The sequence below is a fragment of the Sebastes umbrosus genome, chromosome 24 (genome assembly GCF_015220745.1).
Source record: "Sebastes umbrosus isolate fSebUmb1 chromosome 24, fSebUmb1.pri, whole genome shotgun sequence".
NCBI classification, from domain to species: Eukaryota; Metazoa; Chordata; class Actinopteri; order Perciformes; family Sebastidae; genus Sebastes; species Sebastes umbrosus.
The window spans coordinates 11,615,828-11,636,103 of NC_051292.1; the positions used below are offsets into that span (position 1 = coordinate 11,615,828).

The 20,276-nt window shown below is 42.7% G+C and overlaps 1 protein-coding gene across 5 annotated transcripts in view; it reads right to left on the bottom strand.

Moving 5' to 3' along the window:
* LOC119483764 (receptor tyrosine-protein kinase erbB-4-like) overlaps positions 1 to 19,915 on the bottom strand; it is a 296,368-nt gene extending 276,453 nt beyond the window's left edge. For all 5 annotated transcript variants that reach the window (XM_037762210.1, XM_037762209.1, XM_037762206.1 and 2 more), the window contains exon 1: positions 19,533 to 19,915. In XM_037762210.1, the coding sequence (XP_037618138.1) occupies positions 19,533 to 19,602 (70 nt within the window). In that variant the 5' untranslated portion in view covers positions 19,603 to 19,915. The remainder of the gene's footprint in view (positions 1 to 19,532) is intronic.
* Positions 19,916 to 20,276: the final 361 nt, after the last annotated feature.

The window sequence follows — 20,276 nt, forward strand, 5'->3', positions numbered from 1 at the left end:
GTTTAGCACGCCGTCCTCTGGTGGAATATCCTCATACAACTGCTCGTATGATGTCTTACGAAAAAAGTTATTCATCCTTTTTCGTTAATTTTCCAACAAATGTCCAGCAACACGTGTCAATTTCTGCTTGTTACATGCATACAGTCTCTTCAAAATAAACTCCCGTCTTCACAGGAAACAACGTCCTTAGGTTTAGGCAACGAAACTACTTAGTTAGGTTTAGGAAAAGATCGTGGTTTGGCTCAAAATAACTACGGAAGTGGCGTTACTTAAGTGAGGTGGCAAATAAATCAACGCTGACTTCTGAACGCTGATCTCCTGGTGTTTTTTGACCCACCCATCCACCCCGACCTCCTCCCTATGCGGTGTTCGATTACGTTAATTACACACAAATTAATCTTGTGGGATATACACGAATTACAGGTAGGTATAGCTATGAACATTGTATGGGAACAGCCTGGTCTATTACACGCTTTGGCGTGATATTGGGTTGGGAAAATTAGTTAGCTGCACACATATTTCAAGCAAAAAAAGCCAAAAATGCCACGGTTGCAGCTTCTCAGATGTAAAGATTTATTGCTTTTCTTTGTCTTTTATAGCAATAAGTTGACTATATTTGTCTTTTGGTTTATTTTTTTTTGCCATGACTCTCCATTTCAGTCCAATAAAACGGCTGCAATCCCCGTAAGGATGTTATTTTCTGCTCCTTTCACGTTATTAAACACACGTCCATGTAATAAATCAACCTTTTAGAGAACACAAAATGTCAAAGCACCACTAGAGGCTCTCAGGAAAACTAAAAGTTCCCACTCATCTTTCCACTCCCAACTCCAATTTGGTGTTGAAAAAAAAAACTTTTATTGCTGAACTTTGATTTCATTTACAAATGTCGGACTTACTGCGAGCAAATACGTCCAAAATAATTAATTACTTTATTTCGCTTTTGAACAGGAAAGTTTGAAAAATGTAGGTTATCTCACTGTTACTGTGTTTCCACTCTCTCTCTCACACACACACACACACATGGCTTTCTTCTCTATTGTGAGTCTCCCTGTGAGTCTCCAAAGCTGTCTTGATAACTAGAGACCCCCTGCCGCCTCCCTCCCCTAGATAGCCGATTACCGCAGCCCTCCCACTGATAAAACTGGGTCCTTGCATCACCATCTCTCCTTACAAAGCTTCGTTAGCTCCCTCCTCCCTCTTCTACTACTCTCAGGATGGCGATAGCGCATTGCTCCAGATAGAAAACTCGCTTCTTCTGCAGGAATATAAATCAGCAGGAAGAAAACAAAGCCAAGGCGGCTCTCAGGGAGGTGATAAAGGGCCTTCATTAAGTTCAAAATGTTAAACGGTTCCGATGTGTGACAGAAATTTAACGCCCTCGTAATGTTTCCCTAGAAGAGTTTGCCTTGAATGAGGGTTTATGTAGTCCCCTGTGGCACGTATACGGTTAAAGGAGCTGCTGAACTGGGGGAATAAAAAGGCGAGCGCGAATGTGGCTCCTTGTATGTTTGATGTCACACAACAAAGAGGCGTTCAGGCTGGAAGCGGCGCGCTGCGAAACAGCAACACAGCACAGTTGCAAAACTTAGACTTGCCGCGTCAGCTCTCGGCATCGCTGACTCTCCCTCTCCCTCCTTCTCCATCTCCATCTCTAATGCCAGTCAAAAAACTTCCAGAGTTGATATCCGCCAGAAGATTTAAAAGGAGGCCGAGTGAGTGACAGTCCGCGTCCATCCCGGGACTGCGTCCGCTTCGATCGCTCCTCTAAACAAGTGCCCGAGCGTGATTACGATCTCAGAGAGTGGCAGCAAACACTCAACAACAATTGATTACGCCTGTTTTCCCCGTGGCACTTGAGAAATCACTCGAACGCAGCACAGACGGCGATCTACTCGGCGTCGGTTCAAGAACGGGAAACCCAACCGTGACCGACAATCAGCGCACAATCACATCGCTCAGACACGTCTGCTCATTAAGCTCGCGAGCCTTTATTACTCCTATCAAATCTCACTGTACTGAACCTTTTTTACTCTCAAAAAAAAGTGCACACACACTTCTATAAAAGGCCCAACAGTCATGCTACGTATCGGCTTGCCATTTTATCTAGCAGACGTTGGCCTTTTATTAAATATCAGATATCAGCGTCCTCTATGACAGATAGTATGATGGATGCTCTTCCCTTAACCACAGCTGCATTAAAAAAAAAAACGCCTGTGAAACCCGCATTGCAGGTTTATTTTCATTGTCATTCTATATCAGTTTAACCGTCTGGATTTTTTCGCTCATTTAAGTCTTCATTTAAAAAGGTAGACGTGGCGGGTCACCTTGGGCTGATGGAGCTGCCGAGCTATCAAACAGGAACGCATTAGCTCAGGTTGAAATGAATGAATGAGGAGTTGGTGTAAATGTTAATGTTTCAAGGCTTTTTTCCACCCAAATGTATCCCCATCTACAGAGTATGAATGACAATTTAGCAACAAATGACTTTCAGTTTGGGGTAAATTTCATTTTTTAAAGGGATTGTATGTAAGTTTTTACACATAAAGGTTTTTTATTGCCAATGTGTGAACAGGTTGTAACCTAAAAAATGAGACCTTCTGCGACTTTCTGGGTTTCCTCTATCAGCTTGTAGACTGCTTTTAATGTGAAGGATGCGTTTTTTTTCCAGGAAAATCCAACGGATGTGACGTCATGCACGCTCGCGACTACAAATGTAGTCCACTAACGCCAACAAACGACCCACACAAACTCCACGGAAGCACAAAAACAGTTATATCTAGTGAAGCCGACCATAGGTGTCACTGTTAACAAGCAATTTCTGATTCTTACATCTAGCCCCTTTGAAAAAGTAACAAGAAATACCCACATTGTCTTCGCTGACACTGACAAATCATACTTTTTTTGACACACACTGAATTTCATTTTGGACTTTCCTTGGATTGATTCTCAGCCAGACTCCAACAAAACCGCCTCACACTCGGTACCAAAGCAGTATGTGGTGATTGGAGTAGGTATGGTGGTGGAGAATCAATCAACCAATCAATCAATCAACATTTATTTGTATAGCCCTTTACAACAACCAAAAGGTACCCAAAGTGCTTTTAATTAATATCAGGAAAAAACAGGAATAAAAACACAACATATCATGAAATCTAAAAAAGAAAATGTCACAGCGCTACTAAGTATTAAAATCCAATCTAAATAAAAAAGTCTTGAACTTAAATTTAAGAAGTACTAGGTCAGTGATATATATCAGGGGGTATCTTGTTCCATAGTTTAGGAGCAGCGACAGCAATAGCACGATCACCCCACAGCTTATACCTCGACCTCGGGACTTCTAAACAAAGTTGACCAGATGACCGCAAAGTCCCGTTATGCTCGCGGAGAGTTAAAATCTCAAACAAATAAGGCAGGGCGAGGCCGTTATTGGCTTTAAAAAACAAACATCAAGAGCTTAAAATCCATTCTAAAGCGAACTGGAAGCCAACGGAGTGAGTAAAGTACGGTGGGGGTGATGTGTTCACGTCTGGAAGTATAAGTTAAAAAGCAGCAAACAGCAGCATTTTGCACAAATTGGAGGCGTGCGAGGGAAGACTGGTTGAGACCAACATAGAGTGTGTTACAACAATCTCGAGCTAATAAAGGCGTGATCTCAAGATCATGCCGATTGAGGAAGGGCTTTACTCTAGCCAGAGGACGAAGCTGGAAAAACTTTAAGTTTATCAAACTTCAAACAGCCGTAAAATGTCACCCCCAGATATTTTTATAGTTGGTTTGAAATAAGAAACCAGAGCACCAAAGCTTGAGACTGCAACATTAGTCATGCACAAAGTACCAAACATTCAGTTTTACCTCCATTTAAATGAAGGAAAATGTTGTGACAGCCACTGCTTTATGTCACTAATACAGACCAACAGAGAGTTCAGTGCATCACTCCCATTAGGCTTCGTAGGTAGATAGATTTGTAAATCAATGGCAACTCCAAGGTCAAAGCTTTAAATATGTGAACTTTGCAGGGGGGAACTGCACACCAAAACCAGAAATGCATTCTTGAACGTGTGATAGGCTTCAAATAAATGCGAATGAGAGGCAAAACGGCATTTGCGGAAGCTGCTGAAAAAGACACAGATGGAAGGATGTTATCTTTCCCACTTGTTCAAATGATCTGCTCAAATGTTGCCTCTTATCAGCAACATAAAGAAGAGTTAGAGGATGGTTTACAATCCAAGGAACAAAAAAAAAAACTTGAAATCAGCGGAGATCAGAGTAGCTCGGGATGATTAATAGGACGGCGAGTAGAGGAGTGCTTAAAGTTTAGTCTACAGTTTGTGGGAAGCTGGAATAGTTTGGAGCCAGGTCACACTTTCACATTCTGTTTACGGAAGACCGGCGCTACAATCACCTGCTCCTGCTGCTCTCAAGCCTTTTGGTCAGCCCTCCAACCACACACACACACACACACAGAGATAAACACACATGCACGCCTGAGGTATGCACACACACACACACGCTAATAAGCACCAGTCACGCACACACGCACAGCTGATGCCATTCGGGAGCAGCGGCCTTGAGACGCCCGGCGCTCTAATTAAGTAAATGAGAGAATCGGAGGGGCAGATGGTGGGAGAAGAAGAAGAAGAAGAAGAAGAAGCGAATAGCCACACTTCCTCCTCTTTCTGTCTGGGTTGCCCACAGGGCTGCAACTGTTTCCTCTCACCTCTGACTTTTTTTTTTTCTTCTGCTTGCTTGCCTTTCTCTGGTAATTCACCCTGGAATAGCTCGCTTTCTTGTTGTCGAGCTCCCCTCTTTGTGTGTTATCTCTCCCTCTCTTCTTTTAGTCGGTGTGTGCGCGCTGCTTACTGTACCTCTATGTCACATGCCCTGAAGGTAGATATCCCGGAAAGGAAATGAAAACTCCCAGTACGCAGGGAAATGAAATATGACTGCCTGTGTGAGCGTCCGTGTATCTAATATGTTCCCATGTAGGACAAACTTTCCCTATTTCATGTCAGTGTGCTGCTTAACCTGCCGATGTGTATGTGTGCACTACAACAACTCTCTCTCATCTTCACTTTAAAAAGACGTTTTTTTTCCGCACACATACTCTCTGCTCGCTGGCTCAGTCAGACCATGACATTTAGGCTTGAGTGAAGTAGCTGTGATGGAAATTGCAAACTGTGTTGGCGCTCTGGGGATCCTGATGGCCGGTAAAAGGTCTGAAATGAGTGAAATTATGTATAAGGTAAAAGTTGTAATCCTTAGAAGCAAATCTATCTAGTCTTTCGGGGGACATGATGGGACTACTGTTTTTGCAATAGACTCCGTTATATTTTAGGAGAAAATCAGTAGTCCCATGTGCCCAAAATGGCTGTATTTTAGAAACTACAAAGAGCACAATAAAGTATTTGGTATCTATGAACTCATAACAAGTTGAATATCAAGAATATGCACACGTATGCAGTGTAAAACAATGTTTCATATGGAAAAGATTTAATAAATCGTTTTTCCGCATTTTTCAAAAATCCTGACATTGACTATTAAAAAGACTGTATGTACGTTTTTACACGTATAAACGTTTTTTAATCGTCTTTTATTGGCAATATTTGAACAGGTTGCAACCTAACATAAAAAATGACACCATGTTGGCTGTTTTTTTCCGGGAAAATCCAACGATTTGTGACGTCATGCGCGCTCGCGATTGCCTTTAGTTTCAGCCCCGCTACAGGGACGACAGTGTGCAACGATAGCCAACGTTCGGTTAGAAATGGAGTTCGCTAACGCCGACAAACGACCAGACACCCATCACAACTTGGACTCCAACACAAACTCCACAGAAGCATAAAAAAAACAAAGTTATATCTAATGACGAGCATTTTGCAAAACAGGAATGTGACCTAGGATCAACATCGGCCGGGCCTTCGATTCATGGAGGGACATTTGTTTGGTTTTGAGTATCAAAACATACCCCAAAATTCCTATTGGACAGATGAAATATATAGTGATATTGTGGTTTTAGCGGTCAATCACGTTCAAGACCGCTGCTCGCTCGCGTCTACGTTGTACGAGCACAAGCGCGAGCAGGACGCTGACTGTCGCTGACTTAACGGCCACAGGCGTCACTGTTAACAATTTCTGATTCTTACATACAGCCCCTTTAATAAAAGTGAGATTTTTCATGTGATCTAAAAACTTCAAAGTTGTACTCTTAGATACTTCCCCAAAGTATGCCCGTACCAAATTCAAGACTTTTGGCCAATCAGAATAAATGTTGCAGCACTTCCTTATCATGCTAAATTGGACACAAACGGGTGACTCCGATCTGGGTTAATGTATAACAGGCTTTGAGAAGTCTGCAAATCCACAGAAGTCCCTAGAAAGACAACAAATAACACACATCTCTCTCTGCTTTACCGACACTGACTGATGAGCAGGATCTTATTTTCTGCCTAATAGGATTTACGGTGTTTTCTTGACTGGAAAAGCGTCTAAAAGCAGCCCATAATCCAGCACAAAGAGCTATGACGGACCACAACAATGAGTTTTGTGAGTGAACCCGTTTGTATGCCCCGCTGCCCCGCGGTTGAAACATGATTTCAAGGGAGCGAGAGCCTTTTGAGAATTTCATTTTCGAGCGGAACACGGGGCTCGCATGAGGGCAGCAGCGTGACGGTATGAAGCGCCGTCTGGAACGCCGGTGTGTTTCGACTCTATCTGTCCCTGTATTTATCTCAGGCTTTTTCTAAATGTCTCTCTGTCTGTCTTGTCTTTTCATACTCGCTCCGTCTCTTCTCTCCGGATTTTCTCACAGTGCTTATCTGCAGGAAAACACATGAATACATGCGGCCGCTCTGGAATTTAATGGACTTGGAATGAACCTGGGATGTAGCAACATTGAGACATTTCAAGCATCAGTTTGGTTTTATTTGTTGCCTTGATCGCTGTGTTATATTACAGTATTTCTATCTTGTTTGGGATTGTAAATTACACGTCTTCATGCGCTGAAACTATTAATACATTTGTTTAAGTTATTCATCAAGCAAAAAATGCCAAACATACACTGATTCCAGCTTCACAAATGGGAGTATTTGCAGCTTTTCCCTGTTTTATTTCAACGTAAATTGCATATCTTTAGTTTTTAAGACTGTTGGGCAGACGGATAATCAATGAAAATGTATTTTGATTAGTTGCAGCCTAAATTAAAGGAACAGTGTGTGACATTTCGGGGGATCTATTAGAAGAAATGGAATATTCATAACTATGTTTTCATTAGTGTATAATCACCTGCAACGAAGAATCGTTGTGTTTTCGTTAGCTTAGAATGAGTCCTTCATATCTACATAGGGAGCGGGTCCTCTTCACGGAGTCCGCCATGTTTCTACAGTAGCCCAGTACGGACAAACCAAACATTGGCTCTAGAGAGAGTCTTTCATGGTTTTTTCGTTACCTGAAGGCCACCGTAGTTCTCCGACACACTTGCGAAACTGCAGTAACGTGAGCTGCAGAGTGCAAAACCGTGGTACCGCCAGCCGCCGTCTGACTTCCGTTGCTCCTAAAGTAGTGTTATTATGGTAAGGATGGCCTCTGAGAGAGGCGAACAGCGTTACCACGATTTTGCACTCGGCGGCTCGCGTTACCGCAGTCTTGGAAAGGGAGGAGTGAGCGGAGGGGTACTCAGTTGGTTGCAATCTGCAACCACACCACTAAATGCCGCAAAATCCTACACACTGTCCCTTTAAGTCATTCATCAAGCAAAAATGCCAAACAAACACCGATTCCAGTATTACAAATGTGCATATTTGCAGCTTTTTTTCTGTTTTATTTCATCATTCATTTTATATCTCAGGTTTTTAGACTGTTGGGTGGACGGGGAATCAATTAGCTGAAAATCTGATTGTGTTTAATTTAATTTAATTTGTTGCAGAGCTTAAATTAACAACCCTGTCCAGCAACAAAATACATCTATGTATTTTTTTGATAACCTTAAACTGTCAACTATGGAGCTGTGTATGGGTAGAGTTCTTCCTACCTTAGTTGTGATAGGCAGATAGTATATTTACGGCCAAATAAATGAATGACGCCGACAGTGAATGAATGTTTTGTTTTGGCAGCGACTAGGTTGTAGATTTTGTGCGTAATCCAGTTGGCAAAACCCTACAAAGCAAAAATATATTTGCCAATGCAAATGAGTTGTATATGATTTCATTTTGAAGGGGGTTGAGAATAAACAAACACACACACACACACACACACACACACACACACACACACACACACATACAGTATTTGTTCTCCGTCTCTTTTCTCGTCTTCAGGTACAACCAACACGTGTGACCCCATTAGCATTATCCATGGAGACAAGACAAAACAAGGCTGTGTGTGTGTGCGTGTGTGTGTGTGTGTGATGATGCATCCCACTGATGCAAATATAGATCTCGACACACTTCACAATCACACAATAGATGCTCACACACACACACACACACACATACACACACAGTGAGTGCCTGTGTGGCCCGGGCTGATTAATTGGAGCGTTCAGCGGCGGTGATAGCTGTGTCTCCTCAGAGACAACACACTGTCTCCCCAACTCCACCTTAACCTCTGCTGGACACACACACACACACACACACACACGTCACCGCTTGCTTTCCCAGCTGAAATTAGACCACCTCTCTTTCTCTCTCTCTCTCTCTCTCTCTCTGTCGCACCGTCTCCCATCTTGCAAAACGACCCGCCATCAGCTCGCTTTTCACCTTGCCGAGAGCGATTTTGCCGCGGAGCAACTGGTTAAGGTGCGACGCGGGGGAGCACTCAGGTGTGTGTGTGTGTGTGTGTGTGAGAGGGAGTGTGTGTTTTCCTGCCTCTCAGCTGCAGACAAATTAATGAACCGGCGCGCAAACCCATAGAAATGCACAAACAGATTCTTATAAGTGCACTCTCTCATCTTTTCTTGGCGCTGAAGGTGACTCACCTCCACACACACACACACTTATAGCAAAGCCTGGCCAAGGTTTTTCTCCTCCACGAGTTTTATGTACCTTTAAAAACCAGCGGCCATATTTCTACTGGGCTGCAAGGTGACTTCAGAGAAAAAAAAAAAAAGGAGGAGGTGGGGTTAATTAGGATAAGAAGAACAAGGCGGCAGAGAAAGAGTCCCCACCTCTGGTCGAGGTATTGTTCGACCCACAATCCCTCACTCTTCCCATTGTCTTCCCCTCATCCTCTCGTGCTCCCTCCTTATCTGTCCTCGGAGACTTTCCATCTCTTTTACCTCCGCTTTGTCTCGCTTTGTCTTCCCCCTCGCTCTCCTCGACACTCACACCTCCACCTTTTCTCTCGCTATTCCCTCCCTCCCCAGTCAGCTGTCACGGCTGCCACTTTCTCGCGCCCACTCATTTATTACAGGTCACCGTCGCAGGAGGGGCCATTTCAAAAAAGGACAACGCGCCCCATCTGAACACACACAACCTCTAACTCGTACAGTATACATGGATGTGTAAATATTGTACAGAAACACGAGCGCAACAAGCTCTTCACACTCAAAAGTAACCATTCTAAAATTGCTTTATAGACTGTATAAGAGGTGGACGTAGTCACTGTGATGTCACCCATTGGTTTGTGGATGACGGTTTTTAAGCCTCGAGTCCAGCATTTCTGCTTTTGCCATCTTGGATTTTGGCCGTCACCATCTTGGTTTTTCGTCGTGGCCATCTTGGTTCCTTACAGTTGTGTCTAGAAGGTAACCCGCAAATTGCGAAATCTGATCTGAGATCTTCAAAAACTTGAAAAAAAAATTAGAGATCGTTGCCTAACCTTTACCATCTCGCAAGAGTTTCCACAACTTACGGGTTCCCTTCTAGACACTACCGTTTTTGGCCGTCACCATCTTGGTTTTTGGCTGTCGCCATCTTGGTTTTTTGCAACCAGAAGTGACACAAGAGGGTGGAGCTAAGTACAACCGAACGCTGAATAAGACAGTTTTCGACCAAAATGTTACAATTAACTTTCATGAACAGAAAACGAACTGTGAAAGGGTTAAAGTTGTAAGACAAAAACATGACCTGTCAATCACGAGGTAGCCCCGCCCTAAAGCATCCCCTGCTTTATGGTCTATTTGACTCTAAATGGGACCATAATTTACTAAATGAACATCATGCTGTATTGAAGAAGACTTGAAACTAGCGATTGAGACCATAAACTCATGTTTACCATGTTTACTGAGGTAATAAATCAAGAGAGAAGTAGGCTCATTTTCTCATAGACTTCTATACAATCAGACTTCTTTTTGCAACCAGAGGAGTCGCCCCCTGCTGGCTGTTAGAAAGAACGCAAGTTTAAGGCACTTCAGCATTGGCTTCATTTTTCAGCTGCCTGTTTATAGACCACATTCAGTGCAAAAAACTAAAAAAGGCCATCACTCAGATCATAATAGAGATTCCTGAACATGTTTGTTTCATCAATAAGTTCTTAAAAATGGCACTTTTTGCAATTTTTGAATATTACCACAATTTATCAAAAGATGACACAAAAAACGGTTGCAAAGAATTACATTTTCTTGAATAAGCCACTACAAATTTGGTCATTCGGGGGCCACAACAAACACTTAAAAAACAAATGTAGAGCAGCTACAAGCTGCACTGCACTGTATGTGCACAAACGGCGGCTACAGTCTGCTTTCATTATTTCTGGCCTTGACAGAGAACACAGCATGTTTCCACGGTTCAAACACGGTTTTTAATCTTATAGAATTAGCTGAACACGAGTCGGGAGTCGAGGAGAGTGATGCTCTTGTTGATCTGGGTTTGCGTCCTTTTAAATACTGGAGCAACTTCTCACTGATATTACATTTTAATCCTTGCGAAATGTTGCCACGACGACAACTGGAAAAACACAATAATCTCTTGTTTTCTTTTCTCCTTTTTTTTTTTTTTTTATTGCGGGCAAATATTCAGAAAAAGAATCAAAGCAGAGAGCGATACAGACAGACTCTGGCAGAAATAGCCTGATAGACGCAAAGGCGCTCATGCCTAAGCATACAGAGTATCAATCACGCACACACACATACACGGAGTAATACATGCTCGCACAGTGCCAGACAGATTAAGGCCCTGATTAAGGCGGGTGTCGCATAAAAGTCTTGGAACAGTAAATATCCTTAATTTGTAGTGTAATTAAACAGATTAGCTGCCGTGAATATCTTAACAGGGATTAGCTGACACACAATACACCAGGCGGGCTCACACACAAACACACACACACACACACACAGAGGGAGTAAACTAATGAAAAACATCCAAAATAGTGTTTTTTGAGTGTCATAACGTAAGAAAAAGAGAGGTAATGACACAAATCTACAGGTCGGGGGTTGAATTGCCGGATCGACACGCGCACAGATGAGGGATTAGTGATCATTTCTCCTTTCTCAGACTTCCATTAAAAAAAACGGCAGACTTTGTCAAGGTTACAGGAAGAAAAAAAGAAAAATTCCATTCTCATTCTAATGCCCCTCTATTGTGCCCGCGCCGAGAGCCAGAACAGAAAGCAAGGGAAGCGGAGTGAAAGAAAGGCGAAAGGAAGTAGCAAAAAGAGAAAAAAGAAGCCCAGACTGCTGGTTGTGAGAGACGGGAGTCGATGGCACTCGATCCTGCTTCGCCAATCAAAAGGAAGCGGAACACTGTCCCACTTCCTGCGTTGGCCTCGCGCCCGAGCACAGCGCTGCGAATGTGGATTCAAAGCCAACGCTTGTGTACACACAGCACGGATAGATGCATATGCACACATACATTAACAAAGCCGAGACTCAAAAGCATAACCCCTGCCCGAACCTAAACCTAATCCAACGAAATATTCTATGTGCAAGAACGCCACAGAGGATTATCGCCCAACTGTGAATCCGTTTTAGCATCTTTTAGCTAACAGTTTCTGCTTTTTTTTTCTCTTCGGGATGTTTTTTTTGTACTTTTAATTCGCACGTCAATATATTATTTCAAACTGCTGTTGTTGTCATGAATACTTTCACACAGAAAGAATATTATGCGTTAAAAAAGCAACGTCTTTTTTTTTTCCATAAACAAAGTGGATTTTTTGCACAGCAAATAAAGGCATCAACCAATCATGTTGTGCAGAACGGGTTGAGTTGCGCCCATATTTATGAAACAACAACACAGGATGACAAACTTTATTACTCCTTTCAACCTTGACAAAGGCAGCACAGACCCTCCTTCCATTATACCCTTTCACAATAAAAGCTCAAGACATTTTCGTGTTGTTTTTGAGTCATCACGCCCCCAGTTTGTAAAAGGCCTCAAGGTGTGTATCTTTACCGTTTTGGTTTACTCTAGTTATATTTTAGGTGCAACTTTAGAGATCTATGATTTGAAACTGCCACCTTTAGTCATTCGATTAAAGATTAATTAGCGTTTAGCTTTAAATGTGCTGAAAATCTTAAGATAAAAAAATAAAGCACCAAAAGAGACACGTGAATGATTTCGATCGCATCCTTAAAAGCTAATTTGCCCCATGTGGATACAGCAAATTAACCCCGATTCTGTCATAAACAACAATATCAGCATATTAACCTCCCTCCAAAGGGTTTAAAGGGGACGTTTCGTGCTCATTTTCAGGTTCATACTTGTATTTTGCGTTTCTACTAGAACATGCATTACATGCTTTAATGTTCAAAAATCACATTCTTTTTCTCATACTGTCTGTCTGAATATACCCGTATTCACCCTCTGTCTGAAACGCTCCGTTTTAGCGCCTGTCTCTTTAAGAACCCCTCCCTAAAAGCTTAGTCTGCTCTGATTGGTCATCATTTCTGGTCTTCCGCATCTGCGCCGTCGTCACGGCGTCACTGTAGCCGGGGACTCACTAGGTGTGTCAGCTTCACGGAGTTTAGCGACACTTCTACCGGTGACTGTATAGTTGTGACATCACAACCTTACGGAAGTCCGCACGGCTCTTTTAAAGGAGCAGTTTTATATAGCACCTAGAGCTGCTTTATGATAAAAAAAAAAAGACATGTAAATCGCACTTTCTACAATAAGGGACCTTTAAAAGAAACTTATCTTGACTATTAGAAAAAGAAGGGACCATGTTTAAAGGCCTTTACACACCGGAGGCCTGACTAATAAACGACACAAAAATGCAAAATACTCGGCTGCGAATAATATATTTCTAGGGCTTTTATTGTAAAAGGTAAGAATGGGTTAATATAAGGTTGATGCTTTTATTTGCGGTGCGACCTCTGTCTGAAACGCTCCGTTTTAGCGCCTGTGTCTTTAAGAACCCCTCCCGAAAAAGCATGAGCCTGCATGTGACATAGGAAGGGGTGCCAAATCTGAACGGCTTGTTGAATCACACGTTTACTGATCCCGGAAGCCCACAAAAAACAAACAAAAAAAGCAGATATTTTTTTCATGCTATGTCCCCTTTAAAGCTCACAAGCTTAGCAGCACACAGAACATGCGTGCAAGCATGTGAATGACAGTCGGAGCCGCCGACAGCATGTTGTCCGCGAAACAAATTGGGTGTCGTGATTAAAAGGGGGAGAAATTAGCTGTTTCCCCGTTCTAACTGTGCGCCCGGTGACAGCCTCACAAACACACACGGCTAATGAATGACGGAGTGTGTGACAGCGAGAGAAAGAGAAGGAGAGGAAAAGCTGTTAAAAAGAGGGAAGAAATGGTAGTGAAAGATGAAACTGAGCAGGGGAATAAAACAATGGAGATGTTAATGTGGGTGAGAACAGGAGGGAGACAAGGTGTGTGTGAGAAAAGCAGAGATAAGGAAATAGATAGAGGAAAGAAAGTGAAATAGAGGTAATGGAATAGAAGTCAAATAAAAGAACTCGATGGCAAGGCAAGGCAAGATCTTTGTGTGTGTGTGTGTTTGTTATATGTGTGTGTAGGAAGCCCCTCAGACGCAGGACGGAGGCATTTGTCTCTGAGTGGAATTACAAGTGGCGGGCCGAACAAACCCTCCAGTGGTCTAGAAGAAACAGAAGAGGGAGGAAACAAAAAAAAGAGATTCCTCTGTCTTTCCTGTCCTTTATTTCTTTTCCCTCGGCCTCCCGCTGAGTGTGTAGTAGACTCAAGACTTGTGCTTAAAGCAAACAATGAGGATGCATAAAAGCTGCCTCGCACTTAAAAAGGCTTCCGCTTGCCCATGAAGTTGCAATGGGTGGGGAGGGGGGGACAAAAGAAGAAGCAGAATCAGCAATTAGAAATGAAAGATTACAGTAAATCCCTGTGTTTTCTGTGTGGGAGTGAGATCTCAGTCCTCCTGAATAAGGGGGGCATCTGTGCCAGGCTTGGAGCGTCCGGCTAGCCAATCTAACTCGCACTAGGAGCTGGCACCGGACAACTCGGCACAAACCAAAGCCAAACTCCCCGGCTCCGTCATTAGGCAGTGAAAAAGGCACGCGGGTTCAAAAAGTCCTGCCAAGCACACACAAACAGCAGAGGCGGAGAGGGTTCGAAAGACGGTCCTGAGAAAGGCCAAATAAAGGCGCCATTCTGCACTTTGAGCTTTTGGATGTTTTTTCATGCTGTGCAGTTGTGCTTTCCGCGTGTAAATATTTGGGGTGGTTTCGCAAGCTTTCCCGAGAACAGAAGCCTCTCTTGTAGAGCGGGCAGAAATGTGACGTCGCCCGGATCGCTTCGGAATGCCTGGGAAGAGAAAAGACACACCCCCCGGAGAGTGAACAACGTCTTTGTTTACGGATAATAATCTGAACGCTGATTCAGACGGGCGAGAGGTGCTGTCTCAGGCCTTGTGTTTCCATCACCCCCCGCCCTTCCATGCATCACATTTGTAAGGCTTCCCTCAGTTGTGACAGAGGACTTCAATGTCACCCTCACTCAATTATCCTTTTTGTGCAAATTTCATTCGCCGCCGACGAATGCACAGAACGCGGTACGGATCTCCGTGTGTGTGTGACTAACATCCAGCCAAAAGCCTGGCATGGGTTAATCCTGGCAGATATCAAGTTATGATAGCAGTGTTGACTAATTTAGAGCAAGATTGAATTCCTTCACCTCCCTCATCTCTCATGCTGTCAGAAAGAAAAAAAAAAGGCTCGCGGTCTAGACTGATGCTATCAAAAAAAAAAAAAAAAAGCTTAATTAGCTTGTAATAAATTCTCATTTCCGCCAGTCGTCCACAAAGCCTCGGCCAGCTCCGCGGCTCCGTGTGTGCCAGCTGACGGTCGCCCAGTAATTTGATACTGGCATTCAGCGGGTTCCCCTTCTCCCCTTGGCCATTTCACCGGAGAGCACGTCTTTAAATGTCACCCCAAACACACACACACACACACACGTGCAGCATTTGTCGTGCACACTGGAGAACGAGAGCTGGGGCGATTAAAATGTTTGAGCCATTTGTTGCAGTAAGCAGACAGCTCGATGGAGCGCGGTGACGTTACCGGTCATTTAAACGGTGCAAAAGGTGTGAGTTTTTTAAGGCTGAATCAAAAACAGATCATTAATCCTCTCCAGTTAAATATTCTCCATGTCAAAGCTCTGCAGAGAAAAACAGCCGTTCATGAGAATGCCGTCATCTCTGACGTGGCGTTTCGCTGACTGTACCTTGACCCGGAGAGCAGCTGACTCACAAACAAACAACTGGAACACTGTACAAAGAAAAATTCACCGCTACAAGGAAGATGGACTGAACACGGATGTTCCCTCTTGACAGAGGAAACAGTAGTTTGACAGAAAAATCTTCTTTTTTTTCTAGAGCTTTCAACCGCAGCTCATGGTTTTCCTCAGGGGATGGAGATGGAGATGAAGAATTTAGGATGGAGGACGGGCAGTTTCAAAACTACCCTTTTGCAGCCACCAAATATGACAAGTTTTGGGATGCAGTAACCTAGAGCAGGGCTGGCCAAAGTTGGCCCACCATCAGGTCCATTTTATTTATTTTTTTCTTAAAAAAAAAATTGTTGATCCCAACCGACCTTACTGTCTTTCTGAGGCTGTAGCAGGCTTGTTTTTAGTGTTAGACTGAGGCTAAATAACGCTCCAAAAAAGCAAAATTTTGGCGAGGAAAAACTGGCATTTTCAAAGGGGTCCCTTGACCTCTGACCTCAAGATATGTGAATGAAATTGGTTCTATGGGTACCCACGAGTCTCCCCTTTACAGACATGCCCACTTTATGATAATCACATGCAGTTTGGGGCAAAAACATGCAGTTATTTTAATGCAGTAAAATATGTTATTTTCTCCTATTCTAAAATGAATATTTCTGCATACTGGGGTCCTTAAACAGTCTTGGAAATGCATAAATTGGATATGACTGGAAATGAGCCAAATTGTATTCAGCAGGTGGGTTTTAAGGGGTTAACTATGTGAAAGCTTAAATAATACCATTTTGCATCTTAACAATACAATAGGTGTGTACTTTTGGCACGTGGCCCACCATTGAGTTCCAGTTTGGGCCCTCCAAGGGGACAAAGTTTGGCCACCCCCTACCCTACAGCTACAAAGATTAGTTGATTAATCAAGTAGTCGATCAACAGTTAATTAATGACAACTACTTTGATAATTGATTGATCATTTTTCAAGTAAAAATGCCACAAACATTCCTGTGAGAAATAACAGGCACTCTTTTCACATATTTTATAAACGAAAGTTTAATTATTTTGTCTAAAAAATGTAAAAAAAAAACAATGAAAAATGTAAATCAGAATTTCCTACAGTCCAAGGCGACGTCTTCAAATGTCTTTTTGTGCATCCAAAAGTCAAAGATATTCAGTTTAACAACTAAGAAACCCAGCAAATACTCACACAAGAGAGGCTTGAAATATTGAAATTTGGGCATTTTTTTGCTTAAAAAATTGACTGAAATTATCCATCGAAAATGTATGAAAACCAAAATAATTGCTAAAGCTCATTTCTTCAGCTTTTAATATCAAACTTTGGCCGTGTGAAGTGACTAAAAATGCTGTTTATTCTCTGATTCTAGCTTCTTAGATGTGAATATTTTCTGGTTTCTTTCCTCCTCTATGACAGTAAACTGAATATCTTTGAGGTTGTGGACAAAACAAAACATTTGAGGATGTTATCTTGGGCTTTGGGAAACACTGATCCACATTTTATAGACCAAACAACTAATCGAGAAAATAATCGACAGATTAATCGACAATGAAAATAATCATTAGTTGCAGCCCTAACCCCACAATCCTACTTCCAGCACTACAACCAATGAATCGTGGGTGTTAGTTTACTTCCTTCAGACGTCAGCGATCAGGGAAATTTAGCATAGAAACTGAATTGTTCAGAATTTTTGGAGGAGGGAGATGATGATCTATCTCTTCATGAACCCTTAAACGCATCACAGGGTCAATCCTGAGCTCCGAAATCAGCTCTTTATGTTGATTTGAGATGAAGATTAATATGAGCCCTCTATACACAGAAGCTCTCGGCTCCTCTGCCAACAGTCCAGCCAAGGCGAGTCATCAATCAAGTTTCCTCGTGGTGCGAACACCTCCATTTTTGGCACACGTGTGGTCTGTACATCACGCATAGTTTAGTGTATACATCTCACACAGCAGAGCGGCCGACTGGCAGGAACGCTGCAGACATTAGTCTCGCAGACAGATTCAATCAGCGTGTTAAACACCACCCAAAAGCCTCGACTTTACTAAACATGATATGACTTGATATATAGGAAAGTGTTGGGTAGGATTATTTAGAAGCGTTTTAGAAGCAATAAGTGAAAGAGTGGACAGATAGCAGCAAATATCTACTCAGTATACACCCACACACACACAATGAACTTCCCAAGAGGCATAGCTCAGATTCTTGGGCTGAATTTGCATCACAAATATCTTGGATGGGAGTGGGTGCATATAGTGAATAAATAAACCAGCGAGGATGCCACTTCTCTTCTCCATTCATCCCCCCCATTCTCCCGCCTGACACCCATCCATCCCATCCACTCGTGAAAGCCAAGATCCACAACCAGCAGAGTGGAAGAGTGTTTGTTTCTCCAGTTCCCACCACAAAACCAAGCAGAGATGGAGCCAGAACTCGACTTGTCCTCGGAAGGAGGCGGGAGGATAGAAAGAAGGAATCCTGCTACGGAGAAGGTTGGGCGATGGCCAAATTCACCTCTGAACATCAATCCACAAAACTCCCCATGTGTTCCCACTTCCTGCTTCTTCTGCTCAGTTTGTGTTTTTTTCCTAACAGTTGGACATTCCTTGCCAAAGCTTGATTAAGATAAGATAAGATAAGATAAAATAAGATGAACCTTTATTAATCCCCAGAGGGAAATTCAGGTGTCAACATCAGCAAACAGAGTGAAACACAGGAGATGTAAAGGTTTAGAAAAATGATAAAAACAATAATAGAGATATAAATAGATACAGAGTGAATGGGTGAACATTGTGTGTCAATAAATAAATGTAATATGTGCATATGTGCTATATAAAGTGGTATATAGGATGTATATTATAAAGTATATAAAATATAAAAGTATATATATATAATTATATCGATTAAGAAGGCAGATTCTGGCATCATCAAGCGCTTATCAGCCCAAATAATGCTTTTCACAGTCTTCCAAAGGCAGAAACCAAACAGAATACTAGAGCACATTATTGATCAGTGAGAACAAAAGTTCATCCAGCACAATTTCTCAAAAACATCAAAAGCCTCTAACAATGATTAAGCTTGGGATAAATGAACAAAAAATGTCACACAGCAAGTAGTGGAGAAACTCAAATGTTGTCAGACATCCTATGCCAAAGGGATCAGAACTCCACTATGCATTGACTGACTGACTGACTGGTTGGACGCATTACAAGCCTTTATAGGAAGATTGCAGGATCATTAAAGTGATTCTCGTCCAGGGGATTGACAACCACAGGGGGTCCAGATGATGAAAGCAACAGCCCTGTATAGCCCCTCTCAGTAGAGATCTGCTGCATCTTAAATGATTCAAAGACAAGCAAGGAGGAATAAGAAGTGTAACCAACTGGCGAGCTCAAATAGCCGTGGTCCTCTGTCTGTCTGTCTGTCAGTGGGAATTAAATGAAAGCGATGGCGCATTCATTCATATATATAGGGTGGAATATGGAACGCTGAGATCACAGATTCGAACTCTTCGAATGGAATTCGAAAGATATGTTCCACACCGATAGATTTATCCAATCAGGCACATCAGATAAGTGTCATTTTACGCACAAAAATGGCACATTTTTGTGCGTAAAATCTAAATAAGAAGCTTAAAAATCTAAGGATGGGGAGTTTTTTTTGGAGAGTTTTTTTACGCAGAGCACCAGCAGGATCTCACTGCAGGTTCTGAGTCTCGGTACAGATCAAATCAGCATCAGCTGGTGGCTTCTGGATATGAAGTTAAGTTTGTGATGTACAACAACAACAAAAAGGTGTCAAACTGTGGTGTCCACTCATCATCATCATCATCCAGCAAAACAAGTATTCATCAGTGGATATGTTACAGGTGTATATGCCAGATTAGGGATTTTTTGGGTCCCAGGTGCAGAGACTCAGCATCCACTCACCTGACTGTGCAGCACTCGATCGGATCACCAGCATCAGCACCATCACCAGCAAAGTGACGAGGAACTTCATCTTCAGGGGGGGGGAAAGAAAAAGGGCTGCTCGTCTCTGTTAAACTCCCGGAACTCACATGTCCAATTAAAGATATCCTCGTTGTTCACACACACGCAGAAAGAAATAAAACAACAAAAACAAAAAAACACGTCGGAGTCTTCCTTGGCTTCTTCTTGGCACAGTTTTTTCCCAGCGCGCCAGTGGAGAGCTTTTACGCACCGCGCTGCTGTTTGTTTATCAGTTTATCCACAGACCAGTGTTGTTTAGGTCGCTTTCCAGCGCGGAGACTCTGAGCCATTTACTCCTCATGCTGCCATAGAGCCGGTGGCTGGGGGGGTGGGAGGAGGAGGAGGTGGGGGGGTGATGTGGACACGCCTCCTCAGCGTGATTGACACCTCCTTCAGCCTATTAGAGCGCCTCTATCCAAAAGATTAGGAGCGTTTTGTCTTTTTTTTTTTTTTTGGGAAACCCCGCCCACCTCACTTATCACCTCTCCTGATTGGCTATTTGGCTCCATTGCTGTTGTCAATACACCTGTCAGGAGCAGGTTTAGGTTTCCCACTGGGTGGTTTATTGCTACCTGTAGGTCTTCAGTGTTGCTGGAAACAACACAGAAAAATGACTTTTTATTATCATATAATGAATTTAAAGTTACATTATGGGTGTTTGCTACCTGTAGGTCTTCAGTGTTA